Here is a 19,975-nt window from a genome sequence, read left to right on the forward strand (position 1 = left end):
CTGTGTATGAAAGAGAGTGAGGCTTTAGCTGTGTGCGTGTGCTTATGTCAATATCAAAAATGTGTGCATGAATTATGCATGTACACACATAAATGTGCGCGCACGCACACACACACACACACACAATTTCATACTCATGATTGCCATAATGTTTTTCCTGAGCTTGTCATAACTACATGCCACACCCCCAAAACTTAGACTAAACACCAGCTACTGCTATTAGACACAGTAACTTGAATCACCAGAGCATAAACTAGTCACCAGTGCACAGAGACGCAAATCAGACTGGTCACGGCTGACAGCATATGAAAGAAATACCGCGAGAGCAGCAACACTGACAGTATCAGTCAGTGCCTGTCAGATACTTGAACAACTCACAGTTACTGTCTGTTTTTGAAACAATCTGATGTTCATGCTCACATGTGGTGCAGCAACATCTTGTTTTTCTTTACTCAGTGACCTGTGTCACTAATCGTAGATACAGACGGATGGACCCTGTGATGATGATATCATCCCTGCATTTATATGACCAGTTGGTTTCCTTGCTCTCAGTCACTCTGACTTTTTTAGATTTGATTGTACACAGAGTCTGTCTCAACATCCGTGTAATTCAAAGGCGTGTCTAGTAAACATAATAAAAAACTAAACAAATAAAAGTTAAAAGCCAATTTTAGACGCAACTAAAAACAGAAGTGAATAAGCAACAAAATCTAAAGGCTGGTGTCAAAATTACAGCCTGTTTCTTAGCAAAGAAGCAAATATTATGCGCCATTCCTATGTTCCAAAGTTATGGACACTAAAACCCTCCTATAATCAAGACTTAATGTTCACACTTTTAAGGTGTAAAACTCATAGTGGACCAAGAGCAAGAGCACACATCTCCACTATACATCTACACTCCACAGACCCAAACCGGTAATAAGAAAGATGATACCATACTAAAATGTGCACATATACACACACTTATGAATATGATCGTACAGCTGGGTATCATAAAGCATTTTACACTCCCTGTCTCTCTCTAGCACACAGACACCAACTTCTACCTTCCCTGCCAGCCATCCCAGGTGTCGTATCTCTTTGCTTCCAGCAACCCCCGTCCTGGCTGTGTTCTGGATGACCTCTGCCAGCGCCCGCTGTGTGGGGGGGGGGGGGTGACAAGATTTTAGGATTGATGGTCATTCAGGGCACATTAGACACAAAGCAGCTCTGCAGGAGTTGAACCATGGCCATTGAAATATTGAAAGATTTTAATTACAGCAGTCACGTTGATGATGGCAGTTACCTGTAAAATCAACAAACTCAAAGACAGACCTGTGCCAATGTGGACGTGACAGAGTGCATGGCAGAGAACCAGGACAGGGCAGATGGCTGGTCTGGGCATCGCAGCACAACAGTGTGTCTGGCATCAGGGGAGTGTACCTCTAGTTGTCTGGAAGAGATGACAAGAAAAGTTAAAACCACTTCAATAGCTCTGTTATCCTTTCTTGATACTGAAAATGTATCACTAGCGACTCAATTTAGTTTCAGAAACCAAATAATATTCACTGATGTTTCAGCTCCAGCAGACACTTGTTTGTTTGTCTCGCCAGCTTGGGCATGTTTAAGAGGTTTTATTAAAGTCAATTCAAAACCTGAAACAGGCATTGCTATGCATCCTCTATGGGCCAGACGACACACTAACTAATCTACTTCTGCTCGATTTATATTGTAGCATCAGAACAATTAGTGTTCACTTCTGTAAAGGCATCAGCAAAATTATTCTGAACAGATACTCTAAAGCTAATAGTCTAAATGCTAAATGTTACTACCAGGATGAGGATGCAGAGTGCGGACACACGATCTATTAATTCTGGTTAATTCAGGCGTAGTGAAGGACTCCTCAGTGTGCACTTCATGCTGAGACTAGGCCACGATTGACCAATATTAACTTTAGAGAGCTTGTCCCAAGGGTTTTAAGGAGTGAGAGGTCCCCAAATATTCTGCGAATTAAGTCTTTATGAAGACAAAGTGGAATCAAACTCAAGCTAAGATGTCATTTATATTGCTTATTTAATTCATGCTGTTTAATCAATATTTGGAACAAGAAAGAAAACAGAAATGTAAGATGTTAAACTTCTAGAAGAGGCTGCTGTAAAGTGAAAGTAACAGTCAGTAAAGTGAAACAACCAGAGCAATTTGTACATGTATAGGAACATGTACAGGCATTGTTGATGTGATTAGTCTACCACCAGTCCTGAAACAATCTAACATCTCTCACTGTCCAGGTGCTCCCAGTGGTCTAAAATAGAAACCAGCCCACACCCAGGGCCGTTTCAGCTCCGCAAACATGCTTTCTCTGCAGCTTGCTTTATTCACGCACACTGGGGACCTGGAAAAGCCCCAGTGAATGTGATAAATCTGCTTTTCCATCAAACCCCTTGAAGAAGCTGGGGGAGACCATTTACACCAGCTCCAGGTGTTACTCTGGGTTAAAAATAGAAGTGGTGCCTCTAAAAGCCAAGTTGATTAAGGACAAACCAGGAGAGAGAGGAGCGGAGGAAGGGGGAGTCTCCAGAGCCAGATGTGTGTTTGGTAAATGAGCTTTTTAAGGGTAGTGTTGGTTTTAGCAGCAAATAAAACTAAAGCTAAACTCATCTCTTGTGTTCATGACACAGGTCAATTTCATCTCATCATTTCATCCCAACTCACCGCTGCCAAAATCCATATGACGACTCAACATGCAGGTGCCAAACCCGGCTGGTTGTAAAGTCTTTCAGGAGAAATCGAACTTCAAGTCATGTCAAAACAAGACTCAAGACAAGTCTCAAGAAAAACAAGCTGCTCAACAGCATTTTTAGGCAGCTGAGTCCTTTCAGAGCAAAGGCCTAATAATTAAATATTCAAGCTGTACGGCCATGTGAGGTCTGTGTGTTGCTGTATTATTTATTTTATGCACAGTACTGTTCTGGGATTTCACCAGATCAAAACTCTACACTTAACAGGCTATTCCAGCATTACAGCAACTTTTCCCTGTTGTAAAAGGGTTTTTAAGTCTTGTATGCAATGTTTGTTGTGGTGAGGAAAATGTCCTCAGCATATTCAACAGTTAAAATAAAGCCAGTCTCTCTTCATCCCAAACTAAAAAAAATGATGGGTCTCTCTTTTATAGTCCCTTACTCCTCTTTCCTTCCTTTTTATCGTCTCTTCTGATCACTCTACGTGCAGCAGCGCCTTTCCTCATATCCTTCAGTTCTCTTAGGTTTAAACACAGTTAAAACAACATCTGCTGAGATGAAGAGAAGCACTCTCAGATGGATGGGACACTGCACCGTCTGCAGGAAAAAAAAGATAAGCAGGATTTCCTGGTACTTAACACGATGCATCTTAAACCACGTCAGATCTGAAACTCATTTACATTCCAGGACACTACCCATGAAGACCAAGATGGCAGTACATCCTTTGTCTTTGTGCTGTTATTTACATTTTTTAAATACGTTTACTGGACGTTTTGCTGCAGAATCCGTTTTGGTGCAGGTGGGTGTGTACAATGAATTTTAATTTATGACGACTGTTTCTAACTCACTGCTTGCTGCAATTTAAATTCCACCACCTGTTGGATTATGGACGGGTCCCACTCCACATACATTTTATGATTGCCCATTCAGCTTTTTACTGCTGCAGTGGCCTGTGTGCTGTGCTTTTAGTCTTATGTAGTCCTGCAATATGAACAGAGATCCAGACCTGCTGCAGGTCAGAACTTTGACCTGTCTCTACTTTCTTTGCTATTCTATAACAGGCATGCAGGCAGACATGCAGCTGCCTCTGCAACTGCTGCTTGTGTCTTTCTGAACACGGGGAAGTCTTGAGTGTAACCACTGGCTGTAACATGCAGTTGTCCACTGGCTGGTGAATTTAAAGGTTAACACAATATAGAATCTACATCACAGTCACATTTCATGACTTATTCTTCGTAGGAAAAATGCTTATTCTAATTTGATTCTGTTTATTGACCGTCTGGCAGGGTGGAAAGTTTGATCATTTTGACTCCACTGAGGCTTGTGTTGGTTCATTACCTGCATTCCTGGTAAATGTCTCAGTCCAACTCATGATTATAGACCTGCTTTTATTTAGCTCCAATGTTCTGTGCTCAGCCCACTTGTATCCCCCACTAATATAAATAATTTAGACACAGAAGCAGATGGAACTTATACCGAACCTGTTGTTATAAAGGTGATGTGGTTTCATAAAGCTGTGCCCACTCTGTCACAAAAGCACTTCACACACTCTTCTTCAATATTTTAGCAGCAGCTCATTGAACTCCACTTGTAGTGAAACAGGCCAAACCGAGTGAATGTTACTTAGTAATGCAAGAGCTGAAATTTCCAGGCACAGGTGTCATATATTGTGATAGCTCAGGGGAAGAAAATAGATGTTGTCAGTTGTTATGAACATCTTGCTGTTTGGCTTGATGAGTTTTCTTTTCGACAACTTTTTGACATTTTCTTAAGAAAATAAGACTGAAATGACAAATCTTGTTTTTCTCTGGATGACAAGAAAAGGCTGGTTGCTGCCACTTTCTCACCAGCTCATAACTGACGTGTTATACAGGACATGAATTTTGGACTGTTTTCTGATCACAGTGCATCAAGCTCTGTCACTTGTCCTCAAACTCACCTTTGTGCTCGGTATTTCAGAGCTGGGTGGCCATCCATCTCTAATGAAGTCGCTGGTGTATAAAGTATTCTAAACAAACTTCCTTTAAATCCTTGTCAACGTGTTTAATCTTCTAATCATAACTGTAGATCACAAAGACAAGTGTTTACTGTCTGTTGGGATGGAGATAGGAAGAAAACTTTCATGTTTTCTGCTTCAGCCTCGTGGGAAATCATTTTTTAACAGTTGTTTTTGAATCGGTGTCTATTCTTACCCTGTTCGATCCTTCATACATTGTCGACTTGGTTTTTACATTTGTTTAGAGGCTCTATCGTCTAACCTGAAACTCTGCAGTCCTGACCAGGTCTCAAAAAGAAAAAGAAGTTTCTAACCTTGGTGGAATTTTACCAGGTTAAATAAATATGAACTAAAATAAAGTAATTAACACATGGTAGGCTTAGTTTTGTCTGTCATAGGTTTACTGTGACTTCCCATTTTAAGTTCCATGGACATGGCTTAAACATAACAGACAACATTCACTCCCATTTAAACATTTACTAAATATTTACTGGTGAGGCAAAGTGGAATTTGACCTGCTTCACGGATAAGAAAGGAATTTAAAAAAAAAAAAACAAGCTAGTCAAGGTGAACTTGATAGAGGACTTTATCTGTGTCTGTGAATCAGCATTCCAGCTTCATAAAACCACAAAACACAGTCTTATCTGTGTGGAGCAAAAACTCACCTTATCACACGATGAGATATTGACCCCAACTCCTTGTCTAAGTATCCGACCAATAAAGTCAAAGTTATGAGCAACGAAGTGAATGTTCGAACCTATTGTGCTCTTAAATGGTTTAATGCTTCGACCAAGATTTGTGAATGTTCAGCTCAGAGTTTGACCAAGCAGTTGGGAGCTAGCATTTTGACCTTCAGGCTAAATATTTTAAGCTCTGCTATTTACACAAACACATACTGTATCTAAGAACATCTGGGCAGTGCAACCACTGGTTTAAGCTTGAACACGTAGAATCTATAAATATTTCATATCTATCACATCTAAGGAAATACTCTTATTTGCATTTTCTCTGACAGTCAGACGAGACCAGTCAAATACAAAACTAGAGCTAAGAGCCTGGTTCTGTTCAGCACCTCTATACAGAGATGGTGACACGCACTGACAGTGCCTACATAGTTAATCCACTCACTTGGGACTGGTAGAGGCCTTCTCATCTAACTCTCAGCAAAGCTGGGGGTCATCCTGTGACCCAGCAGAAGACTACTTTACCCCGGGCTCCCTGAGAAGATTATTAGGCCATTATTTTTGGCCGCAAAATGTGAAGTTGCAACACGTTTTTGAAGCTGACAACCTCGCAGGAGTACAAATTTGTGTGATCACACCTTTATATTCTACTAGAATCTGGCAAAAAAGATGCTTTTTCAAAAATGCTCACATAGTGAGAACATGGCCTCAGATCCTGGTCAGCATGTGAACTGATCTCAAGCCCAAATCACAAACCACAAGAGCCCTAATGGTGCTCATGCTGCCAAAGGCAAAGTGCAGAGAATAGCTAAATGGGCACACTCTCTGTTAATAACCTGCTCTGCAAAGAATATTTATTCCCAGAAAAAAAAAAAAAAAACCTCATAACTGCATTTGTTTTTGTTTTTAAACAGAAATTAAATGTTATCCTACAGTAACAAGCCAACTCACATCTATCTACTCTTCATGTTAGATGCTCTTATTAATTTATCTTATTGTGTGTTTTCATTTGTGTTTTACAATTACATGAATATATAATAATATCCATAGAGACGAAGAAAACCTCACTGTCGCTACGTGACTTTGATGTCGCTTCCACTGTCAGAAGCTTTTAAGTTTAGTGAGGTTCATCGATGTCACATGTCTAAAAATCATACATAGTGTATGCAGAGCGGCACATGCACAGACGAAGAGACAGCAGGATAGAGAGACACTGGAAACTGCAGTGAGAAGAAGAGATAATTAAGAGAGGGGTGATGACGGGAAGAGAAGAGAGACAAAAGGCGAAGTTCAGAAACAGAAACAGGTTAGAGGGAAAGCTGGGAACAGAGAAGACACATGAAGGGGAACAGCAAGTAGACAAAGACTGGAGAACAAACACGAGACAGGTGAAACCATTGCTAGAGAAAACATGATGAGTGAGAAGGGAAACTACATGATAGGACAGAAACGGGGGGAGAGTTTGCTGGGACAGAAAGCACCAAAAACTGAGTAAATTGCTTTCTGCCCACATGCTGCTTGATTGGGCCATTGTCATATTACCAACCAATTAACTTGACAGAACCTCCTATCAGACCACCCCCTGCTGATATTTCAAATATCTTTCTTTAACAAAGTGAAAATGGCCTAAAAAGTCTGAGATGACGCTCCAGTAATCCCTTCAGGATATCACACGACCCAGGAAACATGTCTGTTCTCTTTCTGACACTGCTGAGTTAAATGGCAGCAGAGTTTCTTAGCCTTTGGTTAATTAAGGTAACCATTTTCTGGCTGTTTCAAGGTTGACCTTCTCAACCATGGGCCAGTAACAATACTGAAGCAAAGCCTGCACGTTACTTGTGGCAGTGAACACTCGACGTATGCCCGACACATCTTTGCCTGTTTGCTCAGCAGCCTTCAAAAGTTCATAATGTTTTTCCAGCTGTGACGTCAGTAAATAATCAGACTGTCAAAACTCACAGTAAAGAGTAGTCAGCACCGCGAACGTCACCGTGAAATTTCCAACTATGTCGCAGACTAATGTGCAGGGTCACAGAGTAACATCAGCAGAGCTCATATCTCTCACGGCTCTAAATAACATCAGCATCCAGCTGGATAACGGCCTGTGCAGCTGTAACACAGTGATATGTCACAAATATTATAACTAACTAATTAAATTGTCAGATGGAGCCAAAAAATTTATTTTTTCTAAGAACTAACATTCAGACCAAATGAGTCCATGCCAGGAAAAACATCAAGGACAGGCTATATACTGTTTATACAGATTCCTTAGTAAAAATGAAGGTTCATTTGAACTTCTGTTTTTCTCTTTTTTTATTGTCCCTAAACACTTTATGACTTCACTGAATTAACAATAAATACTTCTGAACTTCCTAAGCCTTATCTGAAGCAATCAGACAGAACGGGCAAAACACAGACACAGGCCTAAATCATAGTTCCTACAAAAAACGGAAATCTATAAAAAATGATTATATGTAAATTGGCTGACTGAACTATGTGAATGAATATATGAACTCGTCATTAGTTTGTAAATGAAATCCAATAAGCCCAAGAGGAGCAGACAGAGAAGACAATTGTCTTCTGCTCAAGAATGAGGACACAGGCATGTTTTATAGTGTGCTCATGTGCGTGTGCCTCACCTACCTGTTCTCAGGGTCTGGTGTGGTCATAGCTCGGGTCACATAACACATCTTCAGCGGTATGCACCTCCTGTCGCCCTGCAGAGACAGAGAGGGCTGCATGGAAGGACTCGGAGGGTCCGATGAGAAGGAGGTGATGGGAGGGCTGCCGAGGCGGGGAGACTCAGGAGGGGGGGTTTCCCAGCCGATCTCTGACACGGGGGAACCCTTTTTGACGTATGGCGTGGCCTCACGCATGTACTTGACTGGACGGGAAAGTATGAAAACGTTTACAGTCAGTTTGGATAATTGGAGCATTAGAAAAAACATTTTTTGGTTTAAACACCTTATTTGGCAAAATTTAAAGATATACAGCAAAGAATCCAAGTATTGTAGTAATCTTTCACATAACAGACACAAAAAAAGTACAAAGATTACTAGTACCCTACTACTAGTACTAATGTCACAGTGTTTATAAAAATTGGTAAACAGTTCGAACCACCACAGTGTAAACTTGTAAAGTGAATACATGGAAATGAATTGAAATTCAGCCAGACAGAATTTAAATTAGCACTAAACTGCACACAGGCATCGTTTTAACAGCATTTAAGACAAGGGCCAATTAAAACTGTTGAATTTATGTTTTACCTGCCATTTTGTGATTTAAACCCCATCTGCCTTATCAACTGTAAAAAGCAAACAATAACTTATTGTTCCCATTGTTTGTATTAGTTTGTTGTTACAGACCAGAGGAAGGATGTGGAGACACCACAGATGATCAGATACAAAGCAGAAACAGAAACTGTTTAATTATGGCACGGCTGAGTCTTTTGATGTGTACCAGAGTGACATGGGGCAGCAGACTGAGAAAAATTATTCTTAACAACAACTCTGTGCATTAAGGATGTTTGTATTCCGGTGCAAAGGCCTAGCAGAATGTGTGTGGGTAGTCTATGGAAAGTTGCCAACATGTCATTTCCTTCTTTAATAGTACAACTCGTGACTATCGGATAACAAGATCACCTCATGTACACTGGTTCATATTTGCATAAAAAGGTTAAATGGAATTTCTTTAAAGGAGACCTAGTGTAAGTCTATAAGTTACTTATTAAAATTAATGTTTAATCTATGTAAACCTTGTTATTTGTCCAGGGTGTACCCCTGCCCTCCACCCATAGAGAGCTGGGATAGGCTCCAGCAGATCCCGTGACCCTAAATAAGAATAAGCAGGTATAGAAAATGGATGGATGTTATTTTCCCACTAAATTAAGATGTTTTCTGCACAGACAGCAGGAAGCTCAGTTGATCTGATGATTACTTGTTCTGTTCTGGCACAGTTGGCTCTCTCTTTTGCCAAATTAATGGTAGCAACAAATGTCAAACGACAGTTAGCCAAAGAGATTTGAGTGGCATCCTCACATCTCTTAAAAATCGAAGCATTTATTCTGCACTGATGATTCACACCTTGCCTTAGCTGCTACAGACAGGCAGTATCAAGAGAGTTATGGCATCAAAAACACTAAACCTACCCCTACCTACCACCGTTTTCTGATAGTATGGTCACAAGTGATGCTGCTGGATAAACTTTCTGAGCAGTAAAAACAGAACACATCCTTGTAAAAGTCAATCTCCAAATCACTGGGGGCTTGATAACTATTTTAAATTCCACATGCTTTTAGGTTTGAGAAGGCGAGAACACAGAGACAGGACACACGTTTCAGTGAAAGACAGAAATAGAGGCAGGGATAAAGTGGGTGCTCAGCACTCCCTCTTTGTCCTGAATGTTCTCAACACTTTGAATGCCCTGGATGTCTAATTGGCATATCCCACTGTACAAGCCACACATAATTGGCATATGGCTGGTGGCATTTGTAATCCAGCATGTGAACTATTCTAGGGAGAAGCACTATAGCCCCTTACGAGACTGTGTAACAAGCCTAACCACCAACCTGTAGAGGAAAGAGACAAGCTGACACACAGAGGAGGGGAAGGGAGTGATGTTAGCGTGTCCTCAATGGACCCACAGAGACAACTGCACAGCAGAAGAACCCACGCAGTCAGATCAGATTAAAGAACTGAAAAAGAGCCGATCTATTTGTTAAATGCTTGTTAGCAAGATACAATACAAGGGAATCCACTGGACTAAAAAGACTGCTGCAGTCAGCTGATGCCAACCTTGCCTTCCTTTGTGTGTTAGATACCATGTAGGATTTAAATGTAGGGGGAGAAAAGACGGCACATTTTTCATAACTGATGTGTGAGTACAAAAAACACACACTAACACACGTTGTCTGCCTCATCTTCTGTGCTGCAGAGCATGGTGAACCTGAAATAGAAAATATCTAAGACCTACAAAGTTTTGTTTTTCTGCCAATTTACTGGACTCGCGTTAACAAATGCATCATTTCACTTCATGATAACTGCAAACATGCTCAGTCAACCATATTCTGCAGCTTTAAAAAAAAAAGTAGCCTCATTGAATGTAATGATTTGTTTATCATTATCATTTATAGTTATGTGTTGGGGAGTTATGCTGCCTGGCATTAGATTCCAAAACCCAGGAGTAGCTGGTCATACCCAGGACTCTACAATGCCTGTCTGATGAACGGGCAAGTCAAAATCTGTTCTGCCTTCAACCGGCCAGTGTTTCCCTTCCATTAAAATGGTGCTTCCTGTATCTTCCCCATGCGTGGTAAAAAAATATGATGTTTAGTGGGTAAATTGTTGTCTGGTAACATTTACAAAGACAGCCTGGAAAGAGGAAATGTAAACGCACCGTTAAAAGAGACAGAGTGCAAATGTTTCCAGCAGAGGGGAAAATAAACGGGGTGGAGTCCACATCCATGATCATTACACTAGAAGTGTGTAAATGCGTGTGTGCATTCCCCTGGGTCATGTTTCTGTTCCATCACTGAATCAAAACAGCCAACTCTGCACAATAACCTCAATAGCATGATAAGAACTTGGCGAGGATAAGACCATTACTACTTGATCCTCCACTGAAAACAGGCTACAATCTGGTTTGCTGTTATATAAGTCAAACTAAAGGAGCCAAACATTTTTCTCATTCTTCTTATTTTTTTCTGGTTCATGCTTGGAACAAAGAGAGAGCAGACATATAGAAACACACCAATCAGTTTGATTTAGAAAACAATAGTTTGCTGTTGCCGTGGTGTTGACGCAGGTGTATTAATGGCAGCGTACTGTCAAAGACAAGCTGTTCAGTTCTCCACTGAGTGTCCCATTGACTTGCATTTATGACACTTAAAGGCCATTCGGTTATTTTAAAAATGTACTCACTTTTTACACTTTTTACAAATGTGAGAAATTAATTTCAGAAGTATTGGAGCTTGTTTGTTGACAATGGTGCCAACAATCAAAGGATTTCAACTGTGTAAACCACAAAAATTCACACACACGCACACACACACACACACACACACACACACACACACGTGTAGTTGCATTCCTCAAGCATTTGTGACGCAGCACCAAACCCCCTTGACCCACACACACTCTTCACTCCATAACATCAGGTGTAATTACTGTATCTGTCTCATTGTGCCTGTTTCACTTAACTGACCATAACAATCTTTAATGAGGTCTGAAGTCATTGGACTTTCTGCCTCATGCTCAAATGGGGATTTTTTTATTACATGAAAAAATGTAAGGCTGTGGGAGAGAATAGATGGGAAGAGAGTAGATCAGGGCAAAGAGGCAGCAAGAATAAAAAAGATTCCTCTGGTTGCAAAATAAAGGCTTTTAGTCCTGTTCAGGTATCTGGACACAAAAAGCACCAAACATTTTTACAAGTCCCCCATCAGGACATATTTCTGTAAGATTCAGACCAATATGTCAAAGAATTGAAACATCACCTTAACTGAACAATGAACAGTAACTAGGCTGGATGGAAACAAACAATTCTCAATTGTGAGTTGGTAAAATGACTCACTGACAGTGAACGTTACACGTCATGTCAAACTGTTACCAACTCTGTAAGAACATGACTAAAAAAAAAGGCCAGAAATCTGTGTTTGCATAAAGAAAACACTGATCAATGAAGATGTTTGATAAAATGTCATATTTTAAAAGAACTTGAAGACATTTCTCAATGTTTTTCATAAAGTTACTCGCTCATATCAAAAAATGTGGAAAAAAGTAATCAGACATTAGACCAGAGACTGGGGGTTTTTATTTTCCACTATTTCCATAAATTGCTAAATAAACCACTATGCTTCAAAACCACATCCACAGAAAGTGTGAGCAGATGGTAGTTTTTACAGTGTGCTGTTGACTCATCTGCAGTGTCACGGACTCAACAGAAGTCAGTGAAGCAGTATAACAGTCTCACAGGCTCCTTATTCTGGGTCATTTGTGTTATCACTGTTGCATGTTTTTGAAATTCCTAATTTAAATGTTAAATGTTCTCCAGCGTGGATGAGCTGTGTTTTATAATGACCATCAGAAGAAAACGAGAGCAAAACAAACACCATGCACAAACAAATACACCTGGAGGGGGAAGGTTTTTTTTTTCCTTCCTCTTCAAACAAAGCCGACAGGAAAGACAAACAAGTGTATATAATATTCACAGAGCCGAGAATGAATGATTCAATGTATTATCTTCACCACAACAGCACCGTTGTTGTTGTTATCATCACCATCATCCGCTCTGAGTCAGATTCCACACACAGTAGCACGGGGGATGATAGCTTCCCTAATGACTTAAACAGCTGGTAAACTCTTCTCCTCTCTCTCACACACACACACACACACACACTCACACTCACACTCTCACACACTCACACACACTCACACACACACAAAACCGCAAATTGACTGTGGCATCAGTCTAGACTACGCTGCTGATACATCAATACACACAAGTAGTCACAAGCTCACAGACACACACAGACAGTCTGTGTCACGGACTGACAGGTGAGGCATGTTAAGGGTTCGCTGGAGAGTTTACAGGACACTGACTCACTTTCTGTCTGCTGAAGTTTGCAGCAGATGTACTTGTTGTATTCAGACTTTTTATTCTTATTTTCCTCCACTTCCTTATGTATGTTACTTGGACTTGTCTCAGTGCTTCCAGAGAGTACTGTTTGATTATGTGTGCATATATTAAAATAAACCTGGTGTAATATTTACCCATGGAGTCCAACTACAGTACTGCCAGTTTCAACCCGGACTGTTTTCTATCATCACTTTCACGTCACATTAATCCATTCGGACTAGGGCTGCAATGAATCCTCGAGGAAATCGGGGAATTCGATTAAAAAAAAAATTCTTTGCCTCGAGCTGCCACAAGGTGTCGATTACTCAAGTATTTCTATTGAACTATTCAGTAGAAATACTGGACTATATTATCTATATTACCTCAATATAATATCCTGCAGTTGACACTAATATCGTCCTATCACAGCTTAGAAGCCATAATGCCAGGCCTGATAAGCTTTGGATTCCTCTATTGGGAGCATTTATCCATGTGAAATGCTCCTTTCAGCCCGACCGACACCTGTAGAGTTTTATTGTTGTTGAGAAAAGAGGTCACGTCTCCTGACAGATTCTATTTGTGGCCTTGATTTTAGGAGACTTGTAGACCAGGATCCTTCGACAATGTTTAGAAAGGTTAGGTGTACTTGAAACAAATGAACTGACAACAACATTGAAACTCACTGTTACAGGATTAGGAAATTTGCAAAATGACATGATATGGTCTGTAACAGACATGAACATCCAGCAGGACGAATCTGAAAGAGGAAGACAAAAGCCTCCCCCGGGGAGGCGTGGGAGGGCTGAAAGGAAGGCAAAGATACTGCGCAAGTTGGATATGAGTCAAAAGTCAGACAAAGTCAAAACACACATATGTATATTGATGCCATTCAGTGTGTCTGACTAACAGTTCCCAAGGATATCATTATCGCTGATGTCCACAAATCGGCTTAGAAATCAAATATATGCTTTAGAATTTGCCTGAGAATTACCACATCCTCAGAGGCACTTGGGGCGTTGCGCTCATGATGTTGTTACAAGCGACTGAATGTACAAAAAACAAAACAGAGAATACAGATTAAGAGAGGAGTTTAAAAACTGCCTACTTTGCCGCCTGGCAGCCTTTTCGGCTCAGTTCTATTTAGGAGCTTCAGCCTTAAGGCCGTGGACGCTGGCTCACTGTCACACGGTCATGACTTATTGGGAAACTTGAATAAACAGCAGGTATTTTTGGCGTGTCATTGCAGGAAAAGCACTGAAAGCATTAAAAACATTTACAGTCTGTTTAGGTGATCTCGCTGCAGCGAGGTGGTGTGGTGCGTGACGGCTCACTGTCATGGCTCACTGGGCCACTTGATAGAACAACTGTTAATGAAATTTCTTTCACTTGTGCTTTTCCTGCTATGACAAGTCAAAATGTGTGCTGTGAAACAGGTCTATAGAACATATAGAACAGAGCGACCTTTAACGTCGTCAGTGATTCTTGTGCTCCACGTGCAACTTGTCACCTCACCTAATGATCTCCCTAGTGACCTACTATGTGAACTTAAGTGGCAAAACTCAGTCCAAATACAAACTTAGGACAAATTCCAGTACTTTCCACCACGATACACTATACATACTGTAATATTTATGCATAACCAGTCCATCACTGGACCACCATAATGTCCCTGGCTGTGGTTACTACGAGCTTTGTGACATAGCTGCAGAGTCTTGATTGTTCCCCATAGTGAGATTCTTTTTTTTTTTGGCTTGTCAGGCTGCTCACTGAGCCAGCAGAGAGTCGCCCAGGGGGCACTTTAACAAAGCGGATGATCTCAGACATGGGGGTTTAAACCCTGCTCCTCTGCTTGGAGAGCGGTTTCTTAACCACTAAGGCAACTTCCTGTCCTCTTCCAGCTCGCATCAGGTGGATGCAAGCAGCTGCTGCACATTTCAATCTGCCCTCTATCTTCCTAATCATGTTTCCAAGAAGACACGACTATGCTACAGTAAATTACAAAGGTTGCAAACATGCATATAAATGCTCTCTTGCAGACAATGCAGGGTGCACATAGATGCACACCCCTCTCCCATAAGAGGTCTACCTTTTCTCGTTCCACTTGAATAACGCTTCCTTTCCATCTCTTGTATCATACAGCAGTCTTCTGTAGGAAGCTTATACCCAGTAATAAAAAATGGAATATCACAAACCTGTAGGCTTTACATATCACTGCTCACATCTTATTTAATTATGTGTCAAGCAACGTTCATGTCCTCAAACATCACTTTTATTACTTTCCCAAATAAAGCTGAGTGCAGTTGTAGTTGTGTCCCCATTACCCCTGAGTTAACCCTCACTGTCATCCTTCTATCAGCCTCTCAGCCCCTCTTGTTAGCACTCCCTCTGTTTCAGCCTCTTTCTAATGAATGTATCTCTCTCCCTCTTAGCACTTTCCCTCCTAAATTCACATTCCGCCTATTCCCCCTCTCCCATTTCTTCCTTCCTCCCTTCCCGCTCCATTCCCTCTCTCTTTCTTATCTTGGTAAGTTTTCAGCTGAGACCTACTTCTCCCTCTGCAGCAAAGCCCCTGTGCCCCCCTGGGAAGGATCATCACCATGTTTGCGTGTGTGTGAGTATATGATGGAGTGTGCCTGTGTGTGCGTGTGTGTGCGTGTGTGTGTGTGTGTAAGAGAGAGAGAGAGAGAAACTTTGTTCGCACTATCTTGGGTCCAAAAGTCCTCAGAGGAACTAGAAAAAAAAAAAAAAAACAGAAGGGGGCACATGTGTGCAACATTTTCCTGTGTGTGTGTGTGTGTGTGTGTGTGTGTGTGTGTGTGTGTGTGTGTGTGTGTACATGTGTGTTACGGGGGCAAATTGATGTTCATCACAGTGGAATCTGTCTGCCATCAGCCTAATTTTCCTCTTCACTTCTGGAAAAAAAACAACTACAAAAGAGAGCGGCTTGAGGAAATACAGAGGTGGATTTGTTTGAGTGGCCTTGCTTTGAAAGGAGTATGAAGTGAAGAGCGACTATATGAGTTTGATCTTGCATGGTTCTCCCATGGCGCCTGTGGTTGCATAACTTTCCTTAGAAATCTGAATTGTTTTTTCGTTCAAAAGGTAGCTAGTTTTCCAAACTATGGTATAAAACAAGTGGGTCCTGATGGTAAAGGTGCAGTTATATATACTTTTTAAAAACTGTATCATTCCCCCTTTTGCTGTGGATATGATGCATCATATCATAAGTGCTTCTTTTCAATTGGGTTCTCAGAGAGACTGTGGGGGGGTAGGGGGAGAGAAAAGAGTAATATCCACCCATCATCTAGACCCCCTTAGTCCTAACCAGGGTCCCAGGGATCTGCTGGAGCCTATCCCAGCTCTCTTTGGGTGAAAGGCAGGGGTCCACCCTGGACAGGTCACCAGTCCATCACAGGGCCACATAGAGACAAACAACCTCACACACTCACACTCACTCCTATGGGCAATTTAGAGTCACCAATCAACCTGACATACATGTTTTTGGACTGTGGGAGGAAACCAGAGTACCTGGAGAAAACCCACACAAGCACAGGGAGAACATGCAGACTCCACACAGAAAGGCCCCTGATGGGTTTTGAAAAGAGTAATATAATTTATTAAATCCACCCAGTCAGTTATCTCAGATATTGTATTGTGCGTGTTCTGTAGGTGACAGATCTCATTTCTGCAGTCATCCCATAAATATCCCTTGACTGAAGACCAAAACAGGTTTTGGAGGTATGATTACAAACAACAAAACAGCTGCTTGCCATATATAAATTACTAGAAATTCAGCTGTGATCCAACCTTCCCAACACAAACCAGACAGGACACAGGAGATAAGAGCCAGATATGGGACAACCCACTCTAATTTTGTGAATCAATAAGAAAATAATTGTAATGAAATGAGATATTAATAGTTTAGGGTGGCCCAAAAATGCATAATTTTCCTTCCCAGCTCTTATAATTACCTCTCCTCACTAATGGAAAATAAATCACATCCTACCGCAGGCTGCAGCACTCAGAGCCCTGCTGCTCATTCTGTTCATCTAATCAGGGAGTGATTTATACCTGGCCCAGTAAATGAATGCAATCATGCAGGTACAATATAAAACTTGCTCTACTTCGTGTCCTGAGGACCACAACGAGAGTAACTGAGCTACAGCAGGATATGCATAAAACAGTCCAACACCAGTCTAGGAAATAGGCAGGCGTGGGATGAAATACTCTCATCCCATCATTCTAGGTGTTTTCTTCCCTCAGGGACAGGAGGCTCATGCATATATGAGCTTCTATCTCTGCACGTCTCCATAAAAATGCTTCCAAATATTTCCAATTCCAATCACAGAGTGACCTTGGTCAAACTGAGACCCAGTCCTGTCATGCATACACCCGCAGTAACGCTCACACGGGGGGCCTTATAAAATGAGACCTGATCTTGTAGGAGTTTGTTAGATGAGAAAGTGCATACACGTGGAATGGAAAAAGTTTGGGATTACACTGGTCTCCGTGATCCTCTACACACCGTGTGAGCGGCCTGCCTTACCTTCCAGAGTCACCTCTTTCCCGGCCCGTTTCAGCGCCTGTACAGCCTCGTCGTGGGTCGCGTCCCGCAGGTTCGTACCGTTCACGGACAGGATGGCGTCCCCGACGTACAGAGCCTGGGTCTGGTCCGCTGCGAGCCCTTTGAATATCTTACTGATGAGGATAGGCATCTTATTCTCCTTCCCCCCTTTGATGCTAATCCCGAGCCCCCCGATCTCCTGCTTGGTCACCTTGACGCACCGCTTTCTGTTGGCGATCGCCTCGGGCACTCGCTCCGGGAGGTCCGTGAAGGCGGTGCGCACAGTTTGGGGGCCGTTGTTGGAGTTAGTGTTATTGTTGTCCAGGTAAGATCCATTTGTAACGCCGTTAGAGTTCAGGTTGTCTCCGCTCTCCTCGCAGCTTAACGTGAGCGTTTCCTCGTTCAAGTTCACCAAAACTTTGTGCCACCGCTCCCGCACCAAAACCTCTACAAATCCACTTTTCTGCACTCCCGAGGCGCCCGAAACTCCCGTCGCTATTACCACCGCCATCTTTGGAGCATTTCTTTAAAATGCCATGTGATTTTGTGTCAGGCACAGTCTCACACATTAACTTCCACCCGGTTTCCCTCACGCTCAGGGTGGACTTTGCTCCTCGAAAGTTTTGTGCGGGACTTGTCGAGCGTCCCGACCAACCAGCCCGAGCCCTGATGGCAAAAGCTGTCCTGCGCTCCGCCTGCTGGAGATCCCGTCTGCTGGGTGGAGTTTACTCCCCCCGCCGTCCGCCGAAACATCTTCAGATCCTACAAGCTCAAAATATGTTCATCATTTGCGCACGACGTTTGAGACGCAGAACTAATGCTGCAAAAAACCCGTCACGTTAGTCCTATTGCTCTGGTGATATTTGCCATCAGGTGGTGCACGGCATATCGCCAACACGCACTGTGACATTAAATATGGTGTTTATGGATGTGATCTGCTTCTCCAGCCACAAGCATCAGAAAACAAACCTGTTCATGTTGGTTATAGACGCAGACGCTTTGAAACATGTTTTTAAATCTAACACAGACTAACACGTGACTGGGACTGAAGTTTACAGTCTTCAAATGTCCAATGTGACTTGGAATACGCGCTCACAGGAATGCGCCTGTGTCGGTTTGGGGTTTTGAAGACAGAGGGGACAGAGCTCCCCCCCCCCCCCCCACCACACACACACACCCTCCCCGGGGCTTCATCTCTGCTGGTATTATTCCAGACATCATCCTCATCCTCTGTCAACCCTGAACTTCAGAGTTCAGCTCAATCACCTCAGACGCAGCCAGTGTCACCACTACAATACTCGGAGCCGCTGGGTGTCCCCGGGGTGAGACGGATCGTGCTGCACAGGGCTGACCCGGGCTCCAAACCCTGTGAGAGTGCAGACAGGGAGGTAGAGAGAAGACAGAGACAGGATGAAATCAGGACACTCACACTGAACAGCTGTTGACACTTTAAAGCGGCCTTTATGTACCAAGCACTTTCAACATTTTGGACTCCACTTAGCTCTTTTTCTTTCCTGCATAATTAATAAATAATGAAAAACCACTTTACACTCTGATCTATTAGAAATGTAGCTGCGCCACCTGCTGGTGTCACTTTAAATTACCCCTCTTTGGGGCTTGACTTCTCTGCTAAGGGAATACAATAATAAAAACGTTTTCAATTATATAATGTGTCGTTTTCATTGTGTTGTATTACTATATATTGTTTATTAGTCTCATAGAGATAGCTGCACTTCTTCAATAAAGATTCTCGGTGTCTATATTTGGCATAATCATAGACATATAAGATAAGAAAACCTTTATTTGTTCCACAATGGGGAAATTGCCTTGTTGCAACAGCAAAGTACAAGTACACAGCAGAGTACCAGAAGTAGCAAAGATGTGAGATAAATAGAAATTAAAAATACAAAAAAATACTGAGTGATTTTTTTTGTTTTTTTATTTTTATGTAGTACAGGTTAAGCCTCTTCACATACCCTCCCTCTAAAGTGCATTGCTGCTCAGCTGCACCTAAAACGAGATCAGTCTATTTATTTTGAGACAGAGTAAAAAATACTTGGAGCATTTTTGGTTTAATGAGACACAGGAGTTACTGTTGATTTTTACTTTTATATGGAAATGAGCTGCAAGATGAATCGTATGTTTTTGTTTTGGGAATGACCTTCAAAACCAAATAGTAAACAGAGAATGCAGTCCTATTAAAGGTGCTGGTATTTAAAGACTATAATGTGATTATACAGTGCTCATCACAACAGGAGCACCTGCAGACAAAAGTATGATTACACACAAATACACAATCATGCACAGTCTTTGTATTGCCGGACTATATGAACAGGCTTTCTGAAGTACATAAAAGAGATATGTGTCCTGCTCAATGGTGGGTTGGTGCAGCAGGCTCAGG

General features: G+C 41.9%; 1 protein-coding gene across 1 annotated transcript in view; it reads right to left on the reverse strand.

Annotated features, from left to right (window-relative positions):
• Positions 1 to 18,472, reverse strand: part of sntb1 (syntrophin, basic 1) — a 28,712-nt gene extending 10,240 nt beyond the window's left edge. Inside the window, exons 1-4 of the mRNA XM_026293692.1 lie at positions 17,557 to 18,472; positions 8,040 to 8,280; positions 1,315 to 1,432; positions 1,047 to 1,136 (exon numbers count right to left, since the gene is read on the reverse strand). Of these exons, the coding sequence (XP_026149477.1) occupies positions 1,047 to 1,136; positions 1,315 to 1,432; positions 8,040 to 8,280; positions 17,557 to 18,085 (978 nt within the window). The 5' untranslated portion in view covers positions 18,086 to 18,472. The remainder of the gene's footprint in view (positions 1 to 1,046; positions 1,137 to 1,314; positions 1,433 to 8,039; positions 8,281 to 17,556) is intronic.
• Between the last annotated feature and the right edge of the window lie 1,503 nt (positions 18,473 to 19,975).

This window comes from Mastacembelus armatus, chromosome 16, assembly GCF_900324485.2.
Source record: "Mastacembelus armatus chromosome 16, fMasArm1.2, whole genome shotgun sequence".
NCBI classification, from domain to species: domain Eukaryota; kingdom Metazoa; phylum Chordata; class Actinopteri; order Synbranchiformes; family Mastacembelidae; genus Mastacembelus; species Mastacembelus armatus.